This window comes from Bos javanicus, chromosome 1 (genome assembly GCF_032452875.1).
Source record: "Bos javanicus breed banteng chromosome 1, ARS-OSU_banteng_1.0, whole genome shotgun sequence".
Classification (NCBI taxonomy): Eukaryota; Metazoa; Chordata; class Mammalia; order Artiodactyla; family Bovidae; genus Bos; species Bos javanicus.
In genome coordinates, this window is record NC_083868.1 from 140,232,697 (window position 1) to 140,258,519 (window position 25,823).

A 25,823-nucleotide genomic window follows, 5' to 3' on the forward strand; every position below is an offset into this window, starting at 1 on the left:
TGAAGAAAGGCATTGCCAAAGAATGCTCAAGCTACCGTACAATTGCAATCATTTCACAATTGATGCTAGGAAGCTAGCATCTGGCAAAGATACTATGAGGAAGATGGAAGAATAAAACAGAAAGAGAAATTAGACAAGGAAATCTCCTCAGAAAAATGCCATGATAGAGATGAAATCTGTGAATACAATAGCTACTTGTTTGTGAAGCAGGAGCTCAAGAGAGAAGGAAATGAGCTAGCAGAACTGGAGAAAGAAAGGAAAAAGTAAAATCACAAAAATACAGGCAAATTTGGAGAGAGCATAGAGGAGAACAGATTTTGTTGGGGGGGGGGGGGAGACAAGAAAATAGACATGAAAAAAATATCAAGCAAATTAAAATGGGAGTGAAGTGAAGTGAAAGTCACTCAGTTGTGCAACCATGGAATTCTCCAAGCCAGAATACTGAAGCAGGTAGCCTTTCCCTCCTCCAGGGGATCTTCCCAACCCAGGGATCAAACCCAGGTCTCCCGCATTGCAGGTGGATTTCTTACCAGTTAAGCCACAAGGGAAGCCCCAAATGGGAAGCCCAATAAGTTTAAAAAAAAAAAAGAATCAGAGATAAAGGGACAGCCTCTGAAAGACAGGTGGAAGGGATCCAGTGACATCATAATGGAGACCCAGGTTGCTGTGCTGCCTCCTAAACAGAGGCAGGACTTCCTGATCTCAAAGGACCAAAGACAGAAATCTACTAAATACCAAAAAAGTTTCCAAAAACACCTGGAAACAAATCTGGAAAATAATTCCATAACTTTGTTGAATGTTGCAAAAAAAGATGACTTCCGCACCCTAACTAATCCTTAAACAACTCAAATGGGTGCCAGGTAACTCTCACCATCTTCTCTGAGAGTGAAATCTGTTCATTCCATTATCTTAGTTGGTATACTTTCTGTGACTTGAAATAAACTCTGAAGTTACACACACACACGTGCAAAGTGTAAAGGAAAACAAATCATTACAGACATGATTCAAGATGAATTTTCTTACATAAAAGACAATTTGAATCTACATATTTAACAGGCATGCCCCATCTGGGGGATTACGGCCCCACATGGATAACATCAGGGCATAGACTATACATTTGTGTGCTTAGTCGCTTCCGTCATGTCCATCTCTATGGACCTTAGCCTGCCAGGCTCCTCTGCCCATGGGATTCTCCAGGCAAGAATACTGGAGTGGGTTGTCATTTCCTTCTCCAGAGAATCTTCCCAACCCAGGAATTGAACCTGGGTCTCCTGCATTGCAGGCAGATTTTTTACCAACTGAGCTATAAGGGAAGCCCTGGACTTCAAAAGTCCTTTCTTCGGGGAAATCAGGCAACTTCTGTTCCCTCCCAGGAAATAATACAAGCTCCCACCTGCCACCGGCTAAACTCACTTTATGTGCAAAAAGGTGAGACGCAAGCCATTATGAAGAAAGAACTTGGAATATTCCTCATTGGAAAAACTGTGTATAGCTGATGGACCAGCGACGAACAGGGGCTCGATTTCACATAGAACTGAGGTGATGCCAGAGTGGGGCATGCAGTGGCTGAGCAGAACGTGGAAGGAATGAGACCTGACCTGGAGAAAGCATTCATTGATTAAAAAAATTAGCATACTTGGAAAATGTATCATTGCTTATATTAATACTACTGGAAATTGGGTCATCTCTACTGAGACTGAGGATTGAACTCCTAGTATGGATCCCAGGCAATTCTCTGTCTCAGGAAGGGGCACCTCCGCTACTCTTAAAGACCCAGGCATCCTGTTTGACTCCCTTTCTCTCCGACATCTGGTCCACCAGCCAGATCGATTCAGAAATCAACTACCTGTCCCTCCTTGACAGCTCATCCAAGCCACATGACAGCAAAGGCCTCCTATCAGATCTCCAGCTACAGTTCCAGCTCCCCACACAGGCTGCTCTCAACAGCAGGGCCAGTGGGGTCCTTTGAAAACACTAGGCAGAGGACAGGGCATCTCCTAATTACTCCAACAGCTCTGGAGTCCACAAGGTGGAGGAAGAAAGGAGAGTGCTGCTGTCACGATGATGCTGATCCCACTGCCCCCGGATGAAACCACACCTTTGAAACCACCCATCTGACCTGCTGCAATCTCCAGAACCTCTTTTCACTCATCCCACAGTGAGTGACAGGACCCAGCTTAAGTGTCCTCCTTGGTTCTTCTGGAACATTCCAGGTACAAATCCACTTCTGTTGTTGGTTTTGGTCCCTTGACCTTCAGAGCTCCCTGCAGATGTGCACGTGGTTTGTCTGCAATTTCTTCTAAGTTTCTGCTCAAACATTACCTTCCTATGGGGCCTTCTCTGATAACCCTATTTTAAATGGAAATTACTCCCTATAGCTCTCTCACCCCCTACACCAGATGTGTTCTGACTCTTGTCCTTGGAACCTCCTACAATCCAAGCTTCCCTGGAGGTCGGCATAACCCTATTTGTGGGCAGCCAGAGAGCTTGGATAGTAAAGAATCTGCCTGCAATACAGGAGACGTGGATTTAATCCCTGGGTCAGGATGATCCCCTGGAGAAGGGCATGGCTACCCACTCCATTATTCTTGCCTGGAGAATCCCATGGACAGAGGAACCTGGCAGGCTGTGGTCTTGAAGTCTCAAAGAGTCGGATATGACTGAGTGACTAACACTACAGAGCTAAAGATGTCCAGGCAGCCCACGGGCGGGAGCATCAGTTATCTCTTGCATCAGCAGCCCCTCTTCACCCCTCAGCAGCTAAAAAGGGGATGTCCCAGTCCCCAGGACAGCAGTTGAAACCCATTTCCTCCATAATAAATGACATACATTTGCTTAGCTATGGATTTCTTGACACACAGGTGAGGCCCACCATAGTATTAAACCTTGATTTTTTTCCCCCTAAATCTCCTTTAGACAAGAGGTTTAGTTTGTTCATGTAAAATACAAAATAAAAAAATCGGGAGACAGAAGTGAATATCTTAGATGTTGTGAATCCAGACCCAAGGTCAAGAATGTAATAACATTATTTTTCAGCAAAGACTGCTTCATTTCTGTAATAGCTGCCCTTAAACCACTGCAATTTACTCTGGAATTCTGCAGCCTCAGGATTAAACTGTTGAAACTCTCAGAGAAACAGCTTGAATCTATTTTTTTTTTTCATTTTTTTTTTGGTTACATATAGGGGAACTGCACTTAAGATCTTAGTGACTATTTGATTATGGGAAACACATTCCATAAGCAAGACTAAATTTTTCTTAAGACACATCTTTATCATTTGCATAAATATAATAATAATATACAACTTCCTCATTATATTGCAAATATTAAAAAAAAACAAGCATAATAATATGTAGTAATATTTTCATCATAAGAAACAGGCAGTACTATAAACTTCAGGAAGGAGTATAAAAATGAACAAAATGATGACAAGTGGCCAGTACGTATGGAAATCTATAGAAATTACTTACTCTTTGAACCAGTAATTCTACTTATAGAAGTTTATCCACAGAGAAAAAAATAAACACATATACAGAGACCAATGAGATGGAAGTCACTGTGACACTTTAATAATAGTGAACAACTGGAAAAAACAAACACAATTCCAACAGTAGTGTTGGACACACCTGGTTGCCAAGCGTCTACCTTCTCTTCTTACTTAGCGAAGTAGCTAGGGTTGCAGTCACGATGGCCGTATTTAGCTGTGACACAGCCTGCAGACACCCAATGGTGAGGGGCAAACAGACCAGTGAGATGTGAGCAGAAGCAATTTATGACACATTCTGGAGAGGTCCTTAGAGGGAACTGACTCAGGTGGCTGTGACAGCCCTCTCTCTGTACTCCTGCTTCTCCATGGAAATGCAGAAGTGGCCACCAGACCTCAATGGCCATTGCTTAATGGTGGCCAATGCTTTGGTAGAATGGCAGAAGAGACAAATGTTAACAGCGTGGGTCCCTGATGATTGACGGGAGAAAAACTACTCCTGACCTAGCTATACCCGGCTCCTCTTATGATACAGCTTTCCTTGTGGCTCAGAATCTGCCTGCAATGCAGGAGACCCCAGTTCGATTCCTTGGTCAGAAAGATCCACTGGAGAAAGGAGTAAACCCATGTGGCATTAAGTCACTGAATTCAGTCCTAACAAAGGCAAGAGAACTTAGATGTACTTATTGAAATATGACTGTAAACTTGACAGAGACATTAAAAAGTCACATTGAACCCATATTTGCTGCCCTGGAAAGACATTCATTGCCTATTGTGAACTGAAGAAAGATTATGGGTCAGGAAGAAGAATGTGCTTGCAGTTTTTTAAAGACTCCAAATTATATGTTTATCTACAGATCTATATATGTATATTTGCCAGGGGACAGGTCTGAAAAACTAGGTAAAAGAGTTTATAGTATTTATCTTTGATTATCTTTGATTGATGTATTTAAAGGGGAATTTTAACTTTAAAAAATTGTTTGCTGCAATTGTTGATTTTTCTTTAATGATTTTAAATTGTATATGAAGTTCAAAGATAAAGAGGCTTTTATAATTTAATTTGCACACCAGTGATGGGAAGGCATAAGACGTCTGTAACACTCATAACTGACATAGGGTTATTTAATCTATGAAAAATCTTCTTATAACTAAATGAGATATGGAGATAAGTATGCAAGTAACATGAATAAGAAATTCCCCAAAGGGGAAACAGAAATGGTTTGTAAACAAAGGATAAAATGTTGCAAACATCATTAGTAATGTACATTTGTAAATTAAAACGTTCACCCATCACAAAGTATGAGATGGCTGGATGGCATCACTGACTCAATGGACTTGAGTCTCAGTGAACTCCGGGAGTTGGTGATGGACAGGGAGGCCTGGTGTGCTTCGATTCATTGGTTCACAAAGAGTCGGACACGACTGAGCGACTGATCTGATCTGATCTGATCTGATCACAAAGTAAAGTTTAGGGAGAAAAGGATATTATCGAGCTGGCAAGGGTGCAAGACACACACAGCCTCATCCTGCTGGTCAGTATGTATACTGCCCTGATACCTTCCAGTGTGTCCTGGGCCAGTTCAGACCAAGAGCCTTCAGTGTGGTCATGGTATCTTTTGCTGTGTGCTCAGTTGCTCAGTCATGTCCGACTCTCTGTTACCCCATGGACTGTAACATACCAGGTTCCTCTGTCCATGGAATTTTTCAAGCAAGGCAAGAATACTGGGATGTGTTGCCATTTCCTTCTCCAGGGGATCTTTCTAACTAAGGGAAAGAACTCGAGTCTCTTGCATCTCCTGCATTGGCAGGTGGATTCTTTACCATTGTGCCACCTGGGAAGCTCCCTGCACATCTATATAAACTACATTAAATCAAATATATACTGTTTGTTTCCATGTAATGCAACATTCAGCTATAAGCATGGCCCCAAATAAAAAGGGATTGGGCAGATATTCTGAATAACAGAATTTTATTCTGGGATAAACTGTTTTTCATGTGGACAATGTATGTGGCATGCTGCAGGGCAGTAATCTAAGGGATTTAAACAAATTTAACTGATTCTGCCCCCAACAAAATGGTGTCTATCCCTCTCTTTCCTCCCTCTTCTCCTTCTTCCTAAAGGAAATACATTCAAGCCGACTATGCGGCAAGAATGCCATTTGCTTTTCTTCAATTGTTAGTTCCACAAGAAAGCGCAACATGCTACATATGTTAAGCCTTAGATTGTTAGAAAAAATGTCACTATTTACTTATTTACTTGTTGTTTTCTTATTTATCCTATTGATACATATTGGCCTTCAACTGCTTAATAAATAAGTTACTGAATCAAGACATGTGAATGAGAAAGGAAAGAGAATTTCCAATATATTTGTAAGCATAGTTAAGGAAACCTTCCTGGAAAAGGGCTTCCCTGGTGGCACAGATGGTAAAGAATCTGCCTGCAATGCTGCAGATCAGGTTCAATCCCTGGGCCAGGAAGATTCTATGGAGAAGGAAACGGCAACCCACTGCAGTATTCTTGCCTGGAGAATCCCATGGACAGAGGAGCCTGGCGGGCTACAGTCCATGGGGTCACAAAGAGTTAGAAACAATTGAAGTGACTTAGCAGCAGCAGCAAACAGTTAAGGAAACTTTCCTGGAGAAGGTGATAAAATAGACAAAAATGATTTTTACCATGTCTAGAATGGTTCCCTCATTGGTTTCCACACTGCCCATTTTTATTTATGTAATGTTTACAATGTTACTTGATACGGGGAAATTATGCTGTGCCTTTGAAGAGAAAGTATGATTAAGGGTGAAAGTTTGTTTTTAAGAGGATAATACCCAGATGATGTTTTATATCTATGTTATCTAGGTAAATAAAACAAACTAGTTCTATTATAACCTTCTAAAGCCACCTAACTTTACTTATCTAAATACTGGGGAAATAATTTCAGAGAAGGCAATGGCACCCCACTCCAGTATTCTTGCCTGAAAAATCCCATGGATGGAGGAGCCTGGTAGGCTGCAGTCCATGGGATGGCTGAGTCAGACATGACTGAGCGTCTTCACTTTCATTTTTCACTTTCATGCATTGGAAACGGAAATGGCAACCCACTCCAGTGTTCTTGCCTGGAGAATCCCAGGGATGGGGGAGCCTCATGGGCTGCTGTCTATGGAGTCACACAGAGTCGGACACGACTGAAGAGACTTAGCAGCAGCAGCAATTTCCAACAATGAGTAATTCTGACAGTTTATATTTGTTTCTCCACGTGTATGGGGTCTCCAAGCAGATCACTGTTGTCCAGTATAGGTGGTCAACAGAGAGCTTCCACAGGTGCTGAAACAGTGTGTGAATAACCTGCCTCCCCAACAGGGTCTCTCCAGCAACACTTCATGGCCCAAATGAAAACACTCAGGTGTTTACCAGGGGTGTACACAAGGATGTACACACTTGGTGGAGGTGAGGAAGGATATGTTTGTGAGAAACATCTTTGGAAGAAATGCTCATTTTTGGCCTTTTAAAACAGGGGCCCCAACCTCTAGGACTGGTGACTTGAGGTGGAGCTGCGGTAATAGTAGTAGAAATCAAGTGCACAGTAAATGTAACACCTTAGAGTCATCCGGAAACCATCAGTGCCACTTCTCCCATCCGTGGAAAAACTGTCTTCCACGAAGCCGGTTCTTCCTGCCAAAAAAGCTGGGGACTGCTGCTATAGAATATACCATACGTTTGGTAGATAAGAAGCAAACCAAGTGACTTCATACCTTTAGAGAATTTCCACACGATGGTGGGTACAGGGTAACCCTCAGCTGAGCAATTGAGGATGACAGCCTTGCCATAAATCCCATCCTGGTCCCGTGGTTGAACCACAAACTTGGGAGGAACTGAAAAAGAGAGAAATGTCAGCAGTAATTCAGACAACACTGCAACTTATCAAAGGTGTGATTTAAAGAAATTCAAGAATTTTAACATATGGGAAACCACAAAGAACGCTTTACAGATGTGGGGAAATAAAGCATAGGATTTGTAATTAGGAACCATCTGAGGACGTAATCCCAGAGCAGGTGATTTGTCTTATTATATCAGTGAGCTAATGCAGATGGAAGTTGACTTGCAGTGGGGGACGCTGGATTCTGGAGTGTGGCAGTTTGACTAAACCAAGGGAATGTGACATTTTGTTTTTGATTTGTGTAATGGCAAATCTTCAGGGATCCACTCTTGGGTGTGAAAGGTTTAAAGCATCGAGTATCTATTCTTCCTCTAACAGGAGACAAAGGGAGGATTAATAGGCTCTTCCTAAAGGCAATAAAGAACACAACATGGTATTGAACTTTTTCTAAAAGTCTGATGAAGGCACATGGACCATTATTCCTGACATCAATATGCCTCCTGTGCCAAAAGGGGACTATGGAAGCCAGTTGAATCAAGGAGCCAAGATGACTTTATAGAGTACCTATTTAAAAATATATAGATTAAGTAACTGCTTATTTGATGAGTTTTGTGGGATGCTGAAAAAAAAAAAAACAAAACACCATCCCTATGCAAAATATACACGTGTACTTTGCTTAAAACATACCTGCCAATAGAAAGCAAGTGTTTTGAGTTAAGTTACTTGGCATCACTGACTCGACGGACGTGAGTTTGAGTGAACTCCAGGAGTTGGTGATGGACAGGGGGGCCTGGTGTGCTGCGATTCATGGGGTCACAAAGAGTTGGACATGACTGAGCGACTGAACTGAACTGACTGTGATTTTAGATTATTCCAGTCTTCTCTTAAAGAGAAGAAACAGATTTTTCCTAGGAGAGGTAGCATCTAAAGGTATTAGAACCCAGAAATCTCTTTCAGCAGATTCGTGGCTAATTGTAGGATGGATTTTTAATGTGGCAGTCACAAGGTTATATGAAAGGACATGGATCACATCAACCATTGACTAGATATTTAACAAATGTGGGGGTTCTTCCTCTTCTTTCCACAATTCCTCATAAGGCTAATCTCTGCTTTGCAATTTCCAGAGTTCTTCATTTAGAGACAGAAACGTGGGCTCATGTGTTATAGATATATAGGAATTCCAGCCACCATGAGAAATGGACTGAGGAGAAGGCTGTGCTTGTGCCTAGTCCCTCCAGTCACGTCCTACTCTCTGTGGCCCCGTGGACTGTAGCCTGCCAGGCTCCTCTGTCCATGGGATGTCCCTGTCAAGAATACTGGAATGTGTTGCCATTTCCTACTCCAGGGGATCTTCCTGACCCATGGATCAAGCCCACTTCTCTTGTGTCTCCTGCGTTGGCAGGCAGGTTCTTTACCACTAGTGCCACCTGGGAAGCCCAGGGAGAAGGTTAGAGTCTATGTTAGTTAGGATTTTAGAAGCACACTGAAATGGCATGAGCCATAGTGAACGTTACTTTACCCATAAAACAGCCAAGAAGGTGGAACTGACATCAAAACAGGAAGCAGCTAGAGATGGAACTCATTGCTGTGTTTCTCAAAGAAACAGCAGAGGGTGACAACTAAGAGCACAGAGCCAAAGGCTAAACACCTGGGTTCGCTCTCCAACTTTGCTGCTTCTAGGTGGGTCATCTTGTGTAAGTCGTCAAATGTTTCTTAGCTTTTATTTCCTCATCTGTAAACTGGGGATTCATTTTATAGAATTGGTATGGGGATAATATGAGTTAAGATTATAATAATTCTTAGTACCTGGAAGATATAAAGTGTTGTAGGAGTGTTGGTTAATTTAGTATATGCAGGTATGTCCAGCTTTAACATATCATGAACAGCTTCCAATCTGCAAATTAAATGTTTGCACAGCCAATAGGTCTTCTCATAATGAGCAATTTTACTTCACTAGATGGTATTCTGAGACAAGTGTACTCAATACAATCTAAATATATTGAAAATAAGGTGATAAGGGATTTCTGTCTCATGGTGAGAAAATTTTCTAAGAAAACAAAAGGCTGGAGATTTTATAAAGCAAAGTTTTGTTTTGTTTTGTTTTGTTTTGTTTTGTAGCAAAATTAACCTAACAATCACAAGGGTAGATTGCAAAGTTTAAGACATCATGTCAGAATCATTCTGTCTAGGATGGTAGGTAAAAAAATGATCATCTACATTCTATGTCTATTTGGTTGAAATTTTGCTAAGAGCACTGAATCCCTCATCAAACGGACAGAGGAATTCCTCTGGAAGAATGTCTAATTATCACTGATCCATGATCCCTCCCCTCAATTTGGTTCTAACCCAAAGAAATGTTATTTAAAAACTCATCAAAGAGGTTTACATGGAAAATAACCACTGACATCTTGTAAGTATAAGGCAATTACAGATGGAAATGGCTCATAAAATTGAGAATTCTTTCATATGCTCTCTTCAATCTCCTGGAATCAGGTACAGGACAGAGAAGACTGGTGTACTGCAGTCCATGAGGTCACAAAGAGTCAGACACGACTGAGCGACAGAACAGCAACAACATCAGGTACTAGTGACCTTCTCTCAAAATGTGTCACCTATCCTCAGATTCTCTTCCTTTTCACTGCCATGGCCTAGTCATGATGGATGGACAGGATGTGTGGTGAAGTGTCTCCATCCATCTGGTTTCAGTACCCCAGGCTGGACAGCTCCATGCATTTTGCCATGGAAACACACCAAGAAAGGAGTCTCTGCTGTCTCAGGGCCTCCTCTAATGTAACACTCACTCACACCAGAAGGCATCAGCATCATCCAAAGCATTTATTAAAACCCAAGTTGCTGAGCCATGTCCCTAGAAGTTTTGACTCAGTAGGTCTGAGGCAGGATCCAAGATTCTGCCTTTTCTAATGATTTCTCATTCTAACGAAGAATTCTCAATGAAGAATTGGTGTTTTTGACCTGTAGTGTTGGCGAAGACTTTTGAGAGTCCCTTGGACAGCAAGGAAAGCAAACCAGTTAATCCTTAAGGAAATCATCCCTGAATATTCACTGGAAGGACTGATACTGAAGCTGAAACTCCAATACTTTGGCCACCTGATGTGAAGAACTGACTCATTAGAAAAGACCCTGATGCTGGGTAAGACTGAAGGCAGGAGGAGAAGGGGATGACAGAGGATGAGATGGTTGGATGGCATCACCTACTCAATGGACATGGGTTTGAGCAAGTTCCGGGAGTAGGTGATAGACAGGGAAGCCTGGTGTGCTGCAGTCCATGGGGTCACAAAGAGTCAGATGTGACTGAGCAACTGAACTGAACTGACTGAATGAGTTTCAGATAATGCTGTGGGTCGAGACATCACCTTTGAGAACCACTGTTCCGTGTGATTCCTTGGAAGGTTCCTAGAAGGAATGAGCCCAGTTGACCACAGCAGCAACTAGCTCATTAAAGCAGTTTTATAGATTTCCCCCCTCCTTTCTTGATCTCATTTCCCTTCATTCTTTCACTCTGGGTTTCAGGAATTACACATTGAATAAATGATCTACAGCCAAACCTGTGACTAACACTGCTTTCAGTAGGAATTTAAGCTGACACAAGGTGAAAATTGGCTCTTATCTGGATTTCTGAAACAACTTCCTAACTGGGATATGTGCTGCCTTCTGGCCCACTTGAAAGCATTCAGCACACAGTCAGGTGAAAAATCCTTCCAAGACACTAATCACGTGATGGGACTTCTGTGATTAACATCATCAGTCCATCACATTGTTTCTGGACATAATCCAAACTCTCAGAATATTTTGAAGTCTCCTTATGACTTGGGTCCTCAATCTCCAGCTGCATCTCTTGATAGTCTTCTCTTGCAGGGCTTACACTATTCTATCTATTCTCTGGGTCCCCCTGGTTCTTCACATGCATGCTAAGTCACTTCAGTCATGTCCAGCTCTGTGCAACCCCATGGATGGTAGCCTGCCAGGCTCCTTTGTCCATGGGATTCTCTAGGAAAGAATACTGGAGTGGGTTGCATTCTCTTCTCCAGGGTCTTCACATAGGCTTCTGTATTTCTTTAACATATTATCAATAATTATTATTTACATCTCAGCTCAAATTTCACTTAGCCTGGGTGCCTCCCCAGAATCATCCTGCATTACCCTGTCATAGCCACAGAAGTTTGGTGTTGCTTGGTTAAATTCCCGCCTCCCACACCTGGCTGCATCCTTGGGGATACAAGAACCATTCTTTTCTTGCAGACCGTCACACCCCAGCACACAGTACAGTGCGGGAACACAGAAAGTATTCTGCAAATGTTTGCTGAATGGACAAAGCAATGAATGGAAATTATGATTCCAGTTTTAAAGACTAGAAAACAGATCTTATCCAAAGTACCATGGCTCAGTCAACAACTCAGATCAGAGAGACCCTTGATGCACAAGGTCTCTGAGTAGGATGGGTCTGGAAACACCATCTGACAGAAGAAGGCACAGGGCACTGTAGGAAGATTTTGGCCAAGGAGATACAAAACTGGACGTGGAACAATTACAGAGCTGTTGGGACAGTTGTGATTTTGGCCTAAACTAGTGATAGGACACAAAGACTGAAGATTCTGTATTTTCTAAGTTATAATTCTCCTAAGTAGCTGTTTTCCTTTTTAAAATACATACATATACATATATATGTTTATGCATGCTAAATTGTCTAGTTTTGCCTGACTCTTTGTGACACTATGGACTGTAATCTGCCAGGCTTCTGTCCATGGGATTTTCCAGGCAGGAATACTGGAGGGGGTTGCCATCTTCTCCTCTAGGGGATCTTCCTGACTCAGGGATCAAACCCAGTCTCTTATATCTCCTGCATTGGCAGGTGGGTTCTTTACCACTAGCACCATCTGGGAAGCCATATATATATACAAATAAATGTTTATGGACAGAGGAGCCTGGCGGGCTATACAGTCCTTGGGGGTCACAAAAGTCAGACATGACTGAGGGACTATGACTTTTCTTCCTTTAGGATATATACATATCATATATATATTTGGGCTTCCCTGGTAGCTCAGACGGTAAAGTGTCTACCAACAATGCGGGAGACCTGGGTTTGATCTCTGGGTCGGGAAGATCCCCTGGAGGCAAGAATACTGGAGTGGGTTGCCATTTCCTTCTCCCGGGGATCTTCCTGACCTAGGGATTGAACCCCGGTCTCTCTCATTGTAGGCAAACACTTTACTGTCTGAGCTACCAGGGAAGCCCGTATATATATATATGATATGCATATATCATAAAGGAAGAAAAGTCGTAGTCCCTCAGTCATGTCTGACTTTTTATGACCCCCATGGACTGTATATAGCCCACCAGGCTCCTCTGTCCATATACACACACACACACACACACACACACACACATACATACATAGCTTTCCTTTTATTTGCATAATGCTTCATTTGTGATGGACATTTCTGCCAACATAGTTGGCTCTCCAATAGTGAGAATTTTCCAGTGGGGATGAGGGTGATTAAAGAGATAGAAGGGATGGGTTTAAGCAAATAATTATGTCGCATCTCCAAAAGGCAATGCAGGCCACTGTTGCCATATATTTCTATGAGTCATAATCACACACACACTCTGTATGGCACTCTCTAGGTCCATCAACATCTTATAAATGACCCAATTTTATTCCATGTAAAATGGTTGAGTAATATTAATTTGTATATATGTACTACATCTTATTTTTCCATTCTTCTGTTGATGGATGTTTAGGTTAAGTAAGTCATAAAGAGAAAAACAAACACTGTATATTAATACATGTGTATGGAATCTATAAAAATGGTATGCTGCTGCTGCTGCTAAGTCGCTTCAGTTGTGTCTGACTCTGTGTGACCCCATAGACGGCAACCCACCAGGCTCCTCTGTCCCTGGGATTCTCCACGAAAGAATACTGGAATGGGTTGCCATGTCCTTCTCCAATGCATGCATGCATGCATGCTAAGGCACTTCAGTTGTGTCCGACTCTGTGTGACCCCATGAACAGGAGCCCACCAGGCTCCTCTGTCCATGGGATTCTCCAGGCAAGAATACTGGAGTGGGTTGCCATTTCCTTCTCTGAAAAATGGTATAGATGATCTTATTTGCAAAAGAGAAACAGAGACACAGATGTAGAGAACAAATGTATGGATACCAAGGGAAAAAGGCACAGGGGTGGGGGGGAATTGTGAGATTGGAATTGAACTATATACACTATTGATATTATGTATAAAATAGATAAGTAATGAGAATATTCTGTAGAGCATAGGGAACTCCACCCAGAGCTCTGTGGTGACCTAAATGGGAAGGAAGTCCAAAAGGGAGGGGATTTATGTATAACTGCATCACTTTGCTTTACAGTAGAAACTAACAGAACATTTTAAAGCAACTATAATAACAATTAATTTAAATAAATAAATAAAAGAAACAATAATTGCAAGCACATTACTCCTGTCCTCCTAGAAAGAGTAATTTTAGATGTATACTTTCTAAAATACCAAGTCCTGTCATGCAATCCATGTAGCCTGACAGTATCCGAAGTTTGGAAAGGATTCTTCATGGTGCTTAAAATGATGGTTGTTTACACGATCATTCCTTTTCATCTATTTATTAAGGGGAAGAATGATTTTTCTGTTTTAAAGGGAGGAATAGCTTGTTTGAAATTGAACAGGTATTTCTCAGTGTTAGATACAGTCCAGTGTTTTATGTCTGGAATTCATGGCTTCTAAATAGCTATGTATAGGGAAACAGTGGAAACAGTGACAGAGTTTATTTTCTTGGGCTCCAAAATCACTGCAGATGGTGACTGCAGCCATGAAATTAAACAGTGTTTGCTCCTTGGAAGAAAAGTTATGACAAACTTATACAGCATATTAAAAAGCTGAGACAAAACTTTGCCAGTAAAGGTCCATATAGTCAAAGTTATGGTTTTTCCAGTAGTCATGTATGGATGTGAGTTGGACCATAATGAAGGCTGAGTGCCAAAGAGTTGATGCTTTTGATATGTGGTGCTGGAGAAGGCTCTTGAGAGTCCCTTAGACTGCAAGGAGATCAAACCAGTCAATCATAAAGAAATCAATCTTGAATATTCATTGGAAGGACTGATGCTGAAGATGAAACTCCAATACTTTGTTTGGCTACCTGATTCGAAGAGCCGACTCATTAGAAAAGACCCTGATACTGGGAAAGATTAAAGGTAGGAGGAGAAGGGGACAACAGAGGATGAGATGGTTGGATGGCATCACTGACTCAATGGACATGAGTTTGAGCAAACTCCAGGAGATGGTGAAGGACAGGAAAGCCTGGTGTGCTGCAGTCCGTGGGGTCACGAAGAGTTGGACACGACTGGGAGACTGAATAAAACTACAACCATAGCCATATGAAGACTGAATAACAACAACAATCCATAGCCATATGGGTTTCCCAGGTGGCTTAGTGGTAAAGAATCTGCCTGCCAATACAGGAGACAAGGGTTCAATCCTTGGATCAGGAAAATCCCTTGGAGAAGGAGCTGCCAATCCACTTCAGTAAACTTGCCTGCAAAATCCCATGAACAAAGGTGCCTGGTGGGCTACAGTCCAAGGGATTGCAAAACAGATGGACATGATTTGACAATTAAACAACAACAATAACAAAGTAGCTGTATATTTCCAAAGAATGGCTGTAGGTTTCCCTAGCTGTCAACAGTGATGGGAATTTCTTTTTATTGAAGATAAAACTGGAAGCTACTTTTGTGGTGGCAGTGGAGGGTGGCGGTACTGTATAAATAGATTGCCATTCTCTGCTGGATGGTATTTAATCAAGATAGTTAGTTGATCAAAACTCTAGGTTAGATTTATGACACTGGAAACTAGACTCCAATGGCTTCCTGTTATACCCAGAATAGATGACCTGGCTCCTCCCTCCTCTCCTATTGAATGGTGAGCACACGGGTCTCTGGCTGTCCTTTGAAACACAAAACCCACTCCTGACTCAGGGTCTTGGTACTTGTTTGCCTCTCTGCCTGTAACTGGATTCCTACAGAGAGACCTGTGACTCAACCCTCCCTTTTGTCAAGTCTCTTTTCAAAAATCTCTTCAGAAAGGCTTACCCTGTCCAGTCTTTGAGGGGAAGGGTTAGTTAGGGAGCTTGGAATCTACACGTATCCACTGCTATATTTGAAATGGATAACCAACAAGGTCCACCATATAGCACAGGGAACTCTGTTCAATGTTATGTGGCAGCCTGGATGGGAGGGGAATTTGGGGGAAAATGGAAACATGTATGTGTATAGCTGAGTTACTTTGCTGTCCACCTGAAACTATCACAACATTGTTAATTGGCCCTACTCTGATATAAAATACAAAAATGAAAAAAAAAAAAAAAAGGCTCACCCTGTTCATCCTGAAACTCCATTCTCTTATCACTCTCATTCCTCCTACCAAGTTTTACTTTTCATAGCACAAGTAGATGTCTGATATCATCTGTATGTTCATTGCCTCTCTCCTGCACTGGAATGTAAGTCTTTTTTTAACTTCTAAATATTATATTGGAGTATAGTTGTCTTGGAGAAGGAACTGGCAACCCACTCAAGTATTCATGCCTGAAAAATTCCATGGAGAGAGGAGCCTGGCAGGCTACAGTCCATGGGGTTGCAAAGAGGTGGGCATGACTGAATGACTAAGCACACACACAGTTGTTGAACAACTTTGTGTTACATTCAGGTGTACAGCAAAGTGATGCAGTTATACATATCCACATATCTATTCTTTCGCAGATTATTTTCCCATTTAGGTTGTTACTAAGTTTTATGAGGCAAGGATTAGGTCTCCCCATATTGACCACTCTGTATAACCAGCACTCAGTTCTTGTTCAATCACTCAGTCCTGTCTGACTCTTTGTGACCCAAAGGACTGCAGCACGCCAGGCTTCCCTGTCCTTCACCATCTCAAATCCATGTCCATTGAGTCAGTGATGCCATCCAGCCATCTAGTTCTCCATTGTCCCCTTCTCCCCCTGTCTTCAGTCTTTCCCAGCATCAGGGTCTTTTCCAATGAGTCATCTCTTCACATCTGGTGGCCAAAGTATTGGGGCTTCAGCTTCAGCATCAGTCCTTCCAATGAATATTCAGGACTGATTTCCTTAAGGACTGACTGGTTTGATCTCCTTGAAGTCAAGTCAAGAGTCTTCTCCAACACCACAGTTCAAAAGCATCAATTCTTTGGCACACTCAGAGTATCTCTTATTAAACATCTTATAAAATAGATGCTTAGTAAGTATGTTTTGGAAAAAATGAATGGATGAATGAAGCAACATGAGAGCATGAATATGGTGTCAAAAATTGGGTTAACAAATGGCAACAAGAGAGTGGCCTTTACAAGTTTTATTTTCCTGCCAAATGAAGGTCAAGTAGGGGCTTTTTAGATAATGTGTTTGTTTCACTATGTGGTGGCTCATTATTAAAAGGCAGAAACACGGACTCATCATAAGATGTAAAGAAGTGTAAGAAGACTGACCTTTGGAGTCACAGACAGGAAATCATAATGTTGGCAGCTTGCCCTGCAGTAATGCAGAGCCAATAACAGGAACCAAAGGGCGGGTGTGTTTTGCCATTAATTCCAGTCCTTTCCCTCAAAATGGTTTCACCAATACCAAGGTCACCCAACTGAGTGTGACATTAAGGTCATCATCTATCCACTGCCAGTGTAAGCCATGGGGCACATGCCTAAGTGCTAAGGGTTTTTTCCTCCAACTTCCTTTGTGATAACAGCTAATTTATTTTAAATTAAGCTTTCATAAATCTTCCCTGTGACCCAAGCTATCAAAAATGTGCTAAGCTGTACAATGGTCCAAAGCCATAAGACTCTGGTATGAGGAATAAGCAGGAACTAAGTCCCCAAATTCCATTTCTCTCATTTCTTTTTATCCTACACCTCAGCTTTACAGCCTCAATTATCACCTCGTCTCCCAGATACAATTTATCCCCATATGCTGCAGTTTCTTCAGAAGTACAGTTTCTTCAGAAGTAAGTGTACTATTACCTTTTTGACTGTATTCCCTAGGCCACTATTCTAACTAATTGTCTGATGCTTGGGATTACCACCTGGCCTCCTCCATGTAAAGTGTCCTCAGTCAGTACCAAAGTCATGTACATGTGAGTGGAAGGAAAGGAAAAACAGAAGGAGAAGAGCAGGAATGGGAGTTACCACCCGTTGGCTTTGCTCAGTTGTATCTGACTCCTTGTGACCCCATGGACTGTAGCCCACCAGGCTCCTTTGTCCATTGGATTCTCCAGGCAAGAATACTGGAGTGGGTGGTCATTTCCTACTCCAGAGGATCTTCTCAATCAAGGGATCAAACCCGTGTCTCTTGCATCTCCTGCACTGGCAGGCAGATTCTTTACCACTAGCACTACCTGGGAAGCCCTCATCCCATTTTACAAATAAGAAAATTGAAGTAAAATCTAAGTAAAAATAGGTTAAGGAATATAGTCAAGATGGCACAGCTAATGGGTGTCCAGATCCTGATAGAGATGAAAGGAAACAGAGGGCAGAGAAGCAGGGAGGGGGTCTGGGGAGTCAGACTGACAGGCCATGGGGTCTTTGCTGGGTTCTCTTATCTGCAGAGCCACAGCCCATTGACTGATACCATATGAATGCCCTACTTCCAAGGGCATTATTCCGAGGGCTAGCACTTCTGAGGTTCCCCATCACTTCCTACATCAAGCATGTACTTGGTCATGGCAATAAGCAGGTGGGCTGACTCTGATCATGGCACCACTTGTGTCTTAGCTGGTCCTGTTTATCCCTCACTGGCCTCAAAACACATGTCTGAATACCTCTGTCCTCCTTTGTACTCATTCATTAAAGGAAGAGGAACTGGAAAGCCCTGCAACTAGCTGGGTGGTAAGGACATTTACAAATGTTATCTGATTCCATTCTCTCAGCAACTCCAAGAAGTATGTCTCATAATTTCTATTGTACAGATGAGGAAACTGACTCAGAAATTCAGTTGCCTTTTCTAAATCATATAGAAGATGAACAAGCAGAAACGTGGACTTTGGTTTACTTATTAAAAGTTCCAGTGTTGCTGTATTTTTCAGTTTCTTTCTAACCCGACTTACACATCAGAGTTGATGGTTCTCGCTTCTTCTATGAAGTCCATCAAAGCCACAGAGCTCTCCCTTATTAAAGCTCGCTTTGCTCTTTGGCACTGTCACTTGGAGACTTTGCAACCACCCTAGCTGCAAGAAGGCAACTTCAAAGTCTTCAAGGTCCTTGTTCTAGTTCTACTTTTCCCAGGTTACATCTCAGACCAAAAACTTTAAAGCCTCTTAGAGAAAAGCATTCCCCAACTGATATTAAAGATTGAAATAAAAACCCATATAAGTATTCTCTAATACTGTTTGCTGTTTTCATGTGGGTGTTATTTCTCCAACTTAATTTTGCATATTTTTCACCAATCAAAGGACAGATCATGCTCCAAAGTTAGCAAGTCTGCAGTTTGCAATATGGAACTCACATTATTCTAAATGGCAACAAAAAATGATAAGATTCTTTATTTTACCTAAAGATATATTTAGCTTATCTGGAATGTGATCTAGCTAAAGTGGTAACAAAATTCAACTACTTGACCATTCAAACTAAAATTAGAAATTCTGAGAGCAGCTGCCTGATCTAGCTATCTAAGAAAAAAGGCTGTCACTCATGGCAGCAATTAGTTATTCAGGTAGAAAGTTCTCTGCCCCAATTGTGTGCTAGGGGCAGAGCAGAAATGAATGAGATACTGTGTTTTTCAGATCTAGAATTTCCTTTGGCTCATTTTTTTTTTTTAATGTTTTACACTGCTCTTCTGTGTTGCCTATGTATTCAACTCATTGCACACATCTTTTCATGTGAATTTTTCAAAATGTTTATGATTGTTGTTCAGTTTCTAAGTCACGTCTGACTGTTTGTGACCCAATGGACTGTAGCACTCTAGGCTTTTCTGTCCTTCACTGTCTGCTGGTGTTTGCTTAAATTCATGTCCATTGAGTTGGTGATGCTATCCAACTATCTCTTCCTCTGCTGACCCCTTCTCCTTTTGCCTTCAATCTTTCTCAGCATCAGTCTTTTCAACTCTTCACATCAGGTGGCCAAAGTATTGGAGCTTCAGCTTCAGCATCCGTCTTTCCAATGAATACGCAGGGTTGATTTCATTTAGAATTGAATGATTTGATCTTGTAGGCCAAGAGATTCTGTATTCACTTATGGCACACATAATTTCATTTGAATGTTTCAAAATGATTGTGATAGCTACTTTAAAACATTGCTTCTAATCCCAACTTCTGTATGTTCATTAGGTTGTTTCTTTTATTTTTTTTTTTTCTCTTTTATTTATGGCTCACATTTTCCTATTTTTTTTCCCATACCCAGTAAATATATGTAAGGCATTGTGGATATGCTATGTATTGATAGTCTGGATTTTGTTGTCTTCCTTTTAAGAGTGTTACATGGTATGACTGCAGACAGTTAATTTGCTGGTGAAGAAGTTTATCCTGTCAAGACAACTCATAGCCTTGTTGTTAAGGCTGGTTTAGAAGAACCCTTATTCCAGGACTAGATTAGGTCTCTTTTAGTTGTGGCTTCTCTGAGATTTCAACTGAATTCCCTGTGTATTCTCTACTCTGATTAGTCAGAAATTCAACAATTCTCAGCACTGTGTAATTCTTGGAATCTTTAATCATGTCACATTTTCCTGGTAGCTGTTCTCTACTAGATCTCATAAAGTCTCACCCTACGCATGTGAAGCATAGTACCTAGCTAAAGACTCAAAGGGAACCCTATACAGATATTAGGAAATCTTTCTTTGAACAGGTCCCCACTCCCTAGTACTCTGCCCTGAAATATCTAGCACCTCAATAATTCTAAATGTTAATCTTTGTTTATCATCACCTGAAAAGTCACTATTATCTATTTTGGCTCTTCATCCTGCTATCATGGTTTGGAAAGTGCACCAAGCAAAGATCTGGGGTGCATTTGGGGAACAGGTCATATTTATCTCAAGGACCACACAACCCTCTACTGTGTGTTTCACTGCCTGAAAAATGATTACTTTACAAATTTTTGTCTAGTTTTATAATTGTTGATGGGCTTTCCTGGTGACTCAGATGGTAAAGAATCTGCCTGCAATGCAGGAAAACCTGGGTTTGATCCCTATGTTGAGAAGATTTCCTGGAGAAGGGAACGGCTAACCACTCCGGTATTCCTGCCTGGGAAATCCCAGGGACAGAGGAGCCTGTGGGGCTACTGTTCATGGGGTTGCAAAGAGTTGGATATGACTGAGTGAGTTACATTTTCACTTTTCATAATTGTTCATGGTAGGAGGATAAATCCATTGTGTGTTACTCTCTGATGACTTTTTAAATTTATCTTTTAAGTTACTTGACCCCAAACATGGCTGTCTGAAATTTCCAACCATTTCTGTTGGTTCTACCTTATGGGGCCCTACTAGGATTATTATTATATTAGTTTGGACATATTCCATTGGTAAAAGAACCCAATTAACTAAGTCAAGGACCTGGATCCTCTAATAATCTCTTTGCCCTGCCACATACAGTTTTTCCTCTCTACTGGCTCATTCCCTTTAGTATGTAAGCTTCCCTTGTCCCATGTCCATATCTAACTTCCTTTCCATTTTTTCTGCCTCCTGCCATAGCAACATTCTTGAAAATATAAAAATAAGTGTATTTTCTTGAGTTCCCACACATTCAGTTACCTCCCTTTCTTTCTTCAAGCCCCATTAATCAGTCATTCACTGTAGCCACCCCGTTGTGCAAGGTCAAACCAGTGTTCATCTTCCCCCAAACCCAATGAACAATGCTTGGTTTTCCTCTTTTTCTACTTTTGGTGGGACATGATATACTTTATTACATATCTTTCCTGATTATTTGCTATTTTGTTTTCAGGGCCCCACAATCCACTGGATTTCTTCCTGTTTCAGTGACTGCTTTTTATTCCTGTCTCCTTTGTGGATTTCTCCTCTTATTCTGAAATCTTAAATTTTGGAATGCCTTGGGTCTAGACACTCTTGTTGCTCTCGTATGGTTATTTCCTTGTGACAACTGCTACTCCTTACATCTTTTCAACTTTTGCTGCAGACACTTTCATCTACCTGACTAGGCAAAATATGTACTCCAATTAAGGAATCTTCTCTCTCACTTGCTATAGTCACTTTATAACATGTTTTGTTTGCTCTGCCTCCAAAACATATTGCAAATTAAAACTGCTTCTTATTACCTTGACCCACTACTTTCACTCAAGTCACTTTCTATCTTGCCTCAACTTCTGAAATGCCTTCTTATCTACTATCTTTGCTTTCTGAACCAGTCCATTCTTTACACAGCTGCTAGTGTGATGATCAAAAACATAAATCAGGTCATGCTGCTGGCTTAAAGTCACCAATGGCCTCTCTTTGCATTTACAGAACAAAATAGACTTCTAAAGTAGTTGTATATTCAAATTACCTAGGGTATGTGGACTTAAACTTCCCTGCATTTTATAATCAGCTTAGAAATTTTACAAATTCTGGTGTAAATTTGGGTCCCCCAAATTTACCCATTGTGCTTGGGTCCCCCCCACCACCCCACCAGTGATGTTTATTTATTTGGACTTCAGCCTGGACATCAGGCATTTTTTAAAGCTCCCCAGGTAATTTTAATATGTTAAAAAATTCAAGAATCATTAACAGATGATTTTTGAATTTAAAAAAAGAAAGAATAATGCCCCAGAGATTTGGGAGATGGATCTGCTCCCAGAGATGGTGATTTACTTGTGTTTAGTTTGGAGAAGGAAATGGCAACCCACTCCAGTACTCTTGCCTGGAAAATCCCATGGATGGAGGAGCCTGGTAGGCTACAGTCCATAGGGTCGTGTGTTTAGTTAGGACTAGAAAATAGTCATCAGTGTTTTCTTAAATCTCTCAGGAGATTTCATAGTGAAGTCCAGATTGAAAACCAGTGCCCCACATCATTTTGTCCTTGACTATTTCTCCAGCTACTGACCTACTTGTGAAGCACATCTTCTTTCTCAGGGCTGTATTATCCAACTAGTGATTCAATGTTAATTTCACAGAAGCTTATTTAACATATTTTTTAAAACAGCCACAGAGAGACACTAATCAGATTATGGTCATCTGCATTATCCTGATTGGCTGAGCTCAATTCCAGGTCACTTGACTTTTGCCTTGGTCAAAAAGTTCACCTGCCTTTCCTGCAAAGTCAAGCAATTCACAGAACACTCGTGTACATTTTCATCTAGCATTTTTCTTCTCTGACCTGGATCCTTCAGAGTAGATTATATCAGAGTCAGGCTGATTTACTCCCTGTTTTGACCTTTCAAATGATAGTGAGAGTCAGTTCTTCTCATAAGAAAGCATTTGGGAAGCAGTACTGGAGCAGCTTCCATGTTTATGTATCTTCAAAACTGGGGAAAAAATCATTGCTCCTAATTTTATTAGTATAAGGCCATTTGTGCCTTTGGTTTGTATCTAATTGAAGGCAGATGTTCTGATTTACTCAGGGAAACTCTTTTTCACAAATACAAAGTTGGTTTCTTCATATGAATTCTAAGTATGCTTCACTTTATTCTGTTGCCAACTAGCCAGAATGGGCATTACTTTTCAGCAGAAAGGAAGGAGAAGTGTCATGGAGACCAGGTGCAAGGTCTGAGAAAGGACTTGGGAATCTACAGCTCAAGAAAGAGTTTGCTCAAATCTACTGACTGTCTTGAAGGTAATGGAATCCATCCCTCTTGATAACTATGATGAGAGCCCCGTGTTAGAGAACTTTAAAATCCTGCATTGGCAGGCAGGTTCTTGCTTAGAAGGTAAAAAATCTGCCTGCAGTGCAGGAGACCTCAGTTCAATCCCTGGGTCAGAAAGATCCCTGGAGAAGGGAATGGTAACCCACTCCAGTATTCTTGCCTGGAGTATCCCATGGACAGAGGAACCTGGTGGGCCACAGTCCATGGGGTCACAAAGAGTCAGACATGACTAAGAGATTTTCACTCACTTTCTTTACCACTAGTGTCACCTGTGAAGCCCCAAAATGCAAATAGTCAACATTAATATAAATCTTTAATTTCATACAATTACTTCTGCAATGTGGGTGAGTATTGTATGGGTAGATGAACACATACACCTCTAGAAGAAGCATGAAATCACAGAACATCCATGCTCCACAGACACTGGAGAACACTAGCTTCTCATTTTGCAGGTAATGCATGTGAACCTTAATGAGAATTAGGAGATCTGGGCAGAGATGTGAAATGAGACTTGAGCTTACATTTCAGGTTCACTGAGAGTCCTAGAAAAATTTTCTGCAAATTAAACTACCTTCTTTCAATTTTTTCATAAATTTTTGCCATACTTCACTTAATTTAATAGATGTTTCAGTACCCTTCACAGATAATGAGAGATTTAATGCTCAACAGAAATGATGAAGAAAAGAAAACTACATTTTAGAAACTAGAAAACAAAAACATATAAAAGCTACCTTATATGTTTTGACTTTAGAAAAACTGTGATATATGGCTTTGACAAATATTATTTTTAAAACCATCAGTCTAAATGATAATACAAAAAGTGCTATAAGGTAAATTCAACACAGCATGTGCTCATGAGCTTTGGGCCTCAACTATCACCGGGTTAATGTAGGGAAGCCCTATTTCAAGAAATATATCCCATGGACCTCACATCTTCATCCACACATTTCTTCTTGGCTAATTTTTGAAATTTCATATTTTAGGTAAATATCAATTAAACCTTGGTTTGGAGTTTAGAGGAGTTCATAGTTGGTTCCTACAGCTGTGTGTGTGTGTGTGTTTGAATGGGAATTCTAGTTACTTTGAATATTTCAAGGAAACACCGTTGACGAGCGTTATTGAATTTGACTGCATGGATGCCACACAGCCTCAGTCCCTCCTTACCTCTCACAATTAGCTGGCTTTGGTGCTCCACAGCTGCTGCCTCATTGCGGGCTATGCAGGTATAATTCCCATTGTGCATCAGGGAAAGATTGGAAATCCTTAAGGAGCTTGTGAAGTCAATGTTGTCAATGGTCACCCCGAGGCTTGCTGGGATTGGCCGGCCATCTTTCTGCCAGGTGATGGTGATGGGTAAGTCCCCTGAGACCACAACGCACGGGATGAAGACCCGCTGTCCGATGGAGAACCTTGGAAACTCAAAAGGCTGGATAAAAGGTGGAACTGAAAGAAAAGAAGAAGTAATAAAGGAAAGATGATAATGAACTGTCATTACTCTACATTCTCTTTTCTTTAACCCTCTTGCATGACATTGAAAGAGCAATACAAGTCACTGCTACAGCATACACATATATGAACTAGCAGAAGATTTGAAATAGGGCTCTCCTGTTCTTTGAATTTTCTTATTGTTCTAAATGATAAGCATGGGTTAATTTGTATTAATACTGCAGAAAATATGCTTAATCTAATTATTTTGATAAAAATGTTTTAAATTCAATAATCATTTTTTAAAGGAAATACTTCAGGTTCTGCATTTTTCAGTGTAAATGCCTTGAAAGACGGCTTTGGGATTGGCTTTCTCTTGGAAGCTTTTAAAAATGATGTGTTCAAGAGATTTCTTTCCTGCCTTGCTAATACTAACTTTACAATTACTGTTTTCCCTTCAATCCATTCCACACATTTTTAGTAAACATACTTAGGTCTATTGAAGAAAGAGATTTCAGTTTTATTATTAAATACTTTTAAAATATCCAATATCCAGCCAATAGCAAATGTTAATTTAAAATGTTTATGTTAGGATAATTGCACAGTTACTCAGTTCTTGTTATTATCAGTCAGTAAGTTGTGTCCGACTCTTGGTGACCTCATGGACAATCATGCCAGGCATCCCTGTCTTCACTATTTCCTGGAATTTGCTCAGATTCATGTCCATTGAGTTTCCTCTGTACCCCCTTAATTTTGCACATTCCTTGTCCATGATCTTATATTATGAACTGGTCCATGGTCAGTTTTCTGAGTTGAGGAGATGTGCTGCTACTGAAGATAAGGTTATAACCTTCAGCTCAGCCAGCCATGGACACAGCCACACTCCATCTGGAATGCTATGTTTTCATTTAATTTCCCTAATACACTCTTATTTTTCCCTCTTGACTTAGGATCATTCTTCTTGTCAGCTTCCTAGATGGCCTCACAGGGTATCAGCATCATAAAATAGTCAAAGTGGCACCAGAGGAGCCAATTTTGGATTCTCCTTTGGTTACTTATTGGTCATGAGGTCATGGGCAACCTGACAATGTGCTCTTCCCATCAGTCTTTTGGGGTAGTTATTCATAGATTATTAAGATTTTAAGCCCATATAACTTAATGTAAGTCACTTATTATGCTAGGTGATTTCATAAAATGAAATTATGAAATAGCAGGATGTCTGCAGAATTTATTCATTAA

At 41.0% G+C, this 25,823-nt stretch overlaps 1 protein-coding gene across 1 annotated transcript in view; it reads right to left on the reverse strand.

Moving 5' to 3' along the window:
* The window catches only part of DSCAM (DS cell adhesion molecule), a 696,196-nt gene that overhangs the window by 256,542 nt on the left and 413,831 nt on the right, over positions 1 to 25,823 (reverse strand). Inside the window, exons 9-10 of the mRNA XM_061425997.1 lie at positions 24,324 to 24,602; positions 7,232 to 7,351 (exon numbers count right to left, since the gene is read on the reverse strand). Of these exons, the coding sequence (XP_061281981.1) occupies positions 7,232 to 7,351; positions 24,324 to 24,602 (399 nt within the window). The remainder of the gene's footprint in view (positions 1 to 7,231; positions 7,352 to 24,323; positions 24,603 to 25,823) is intronic.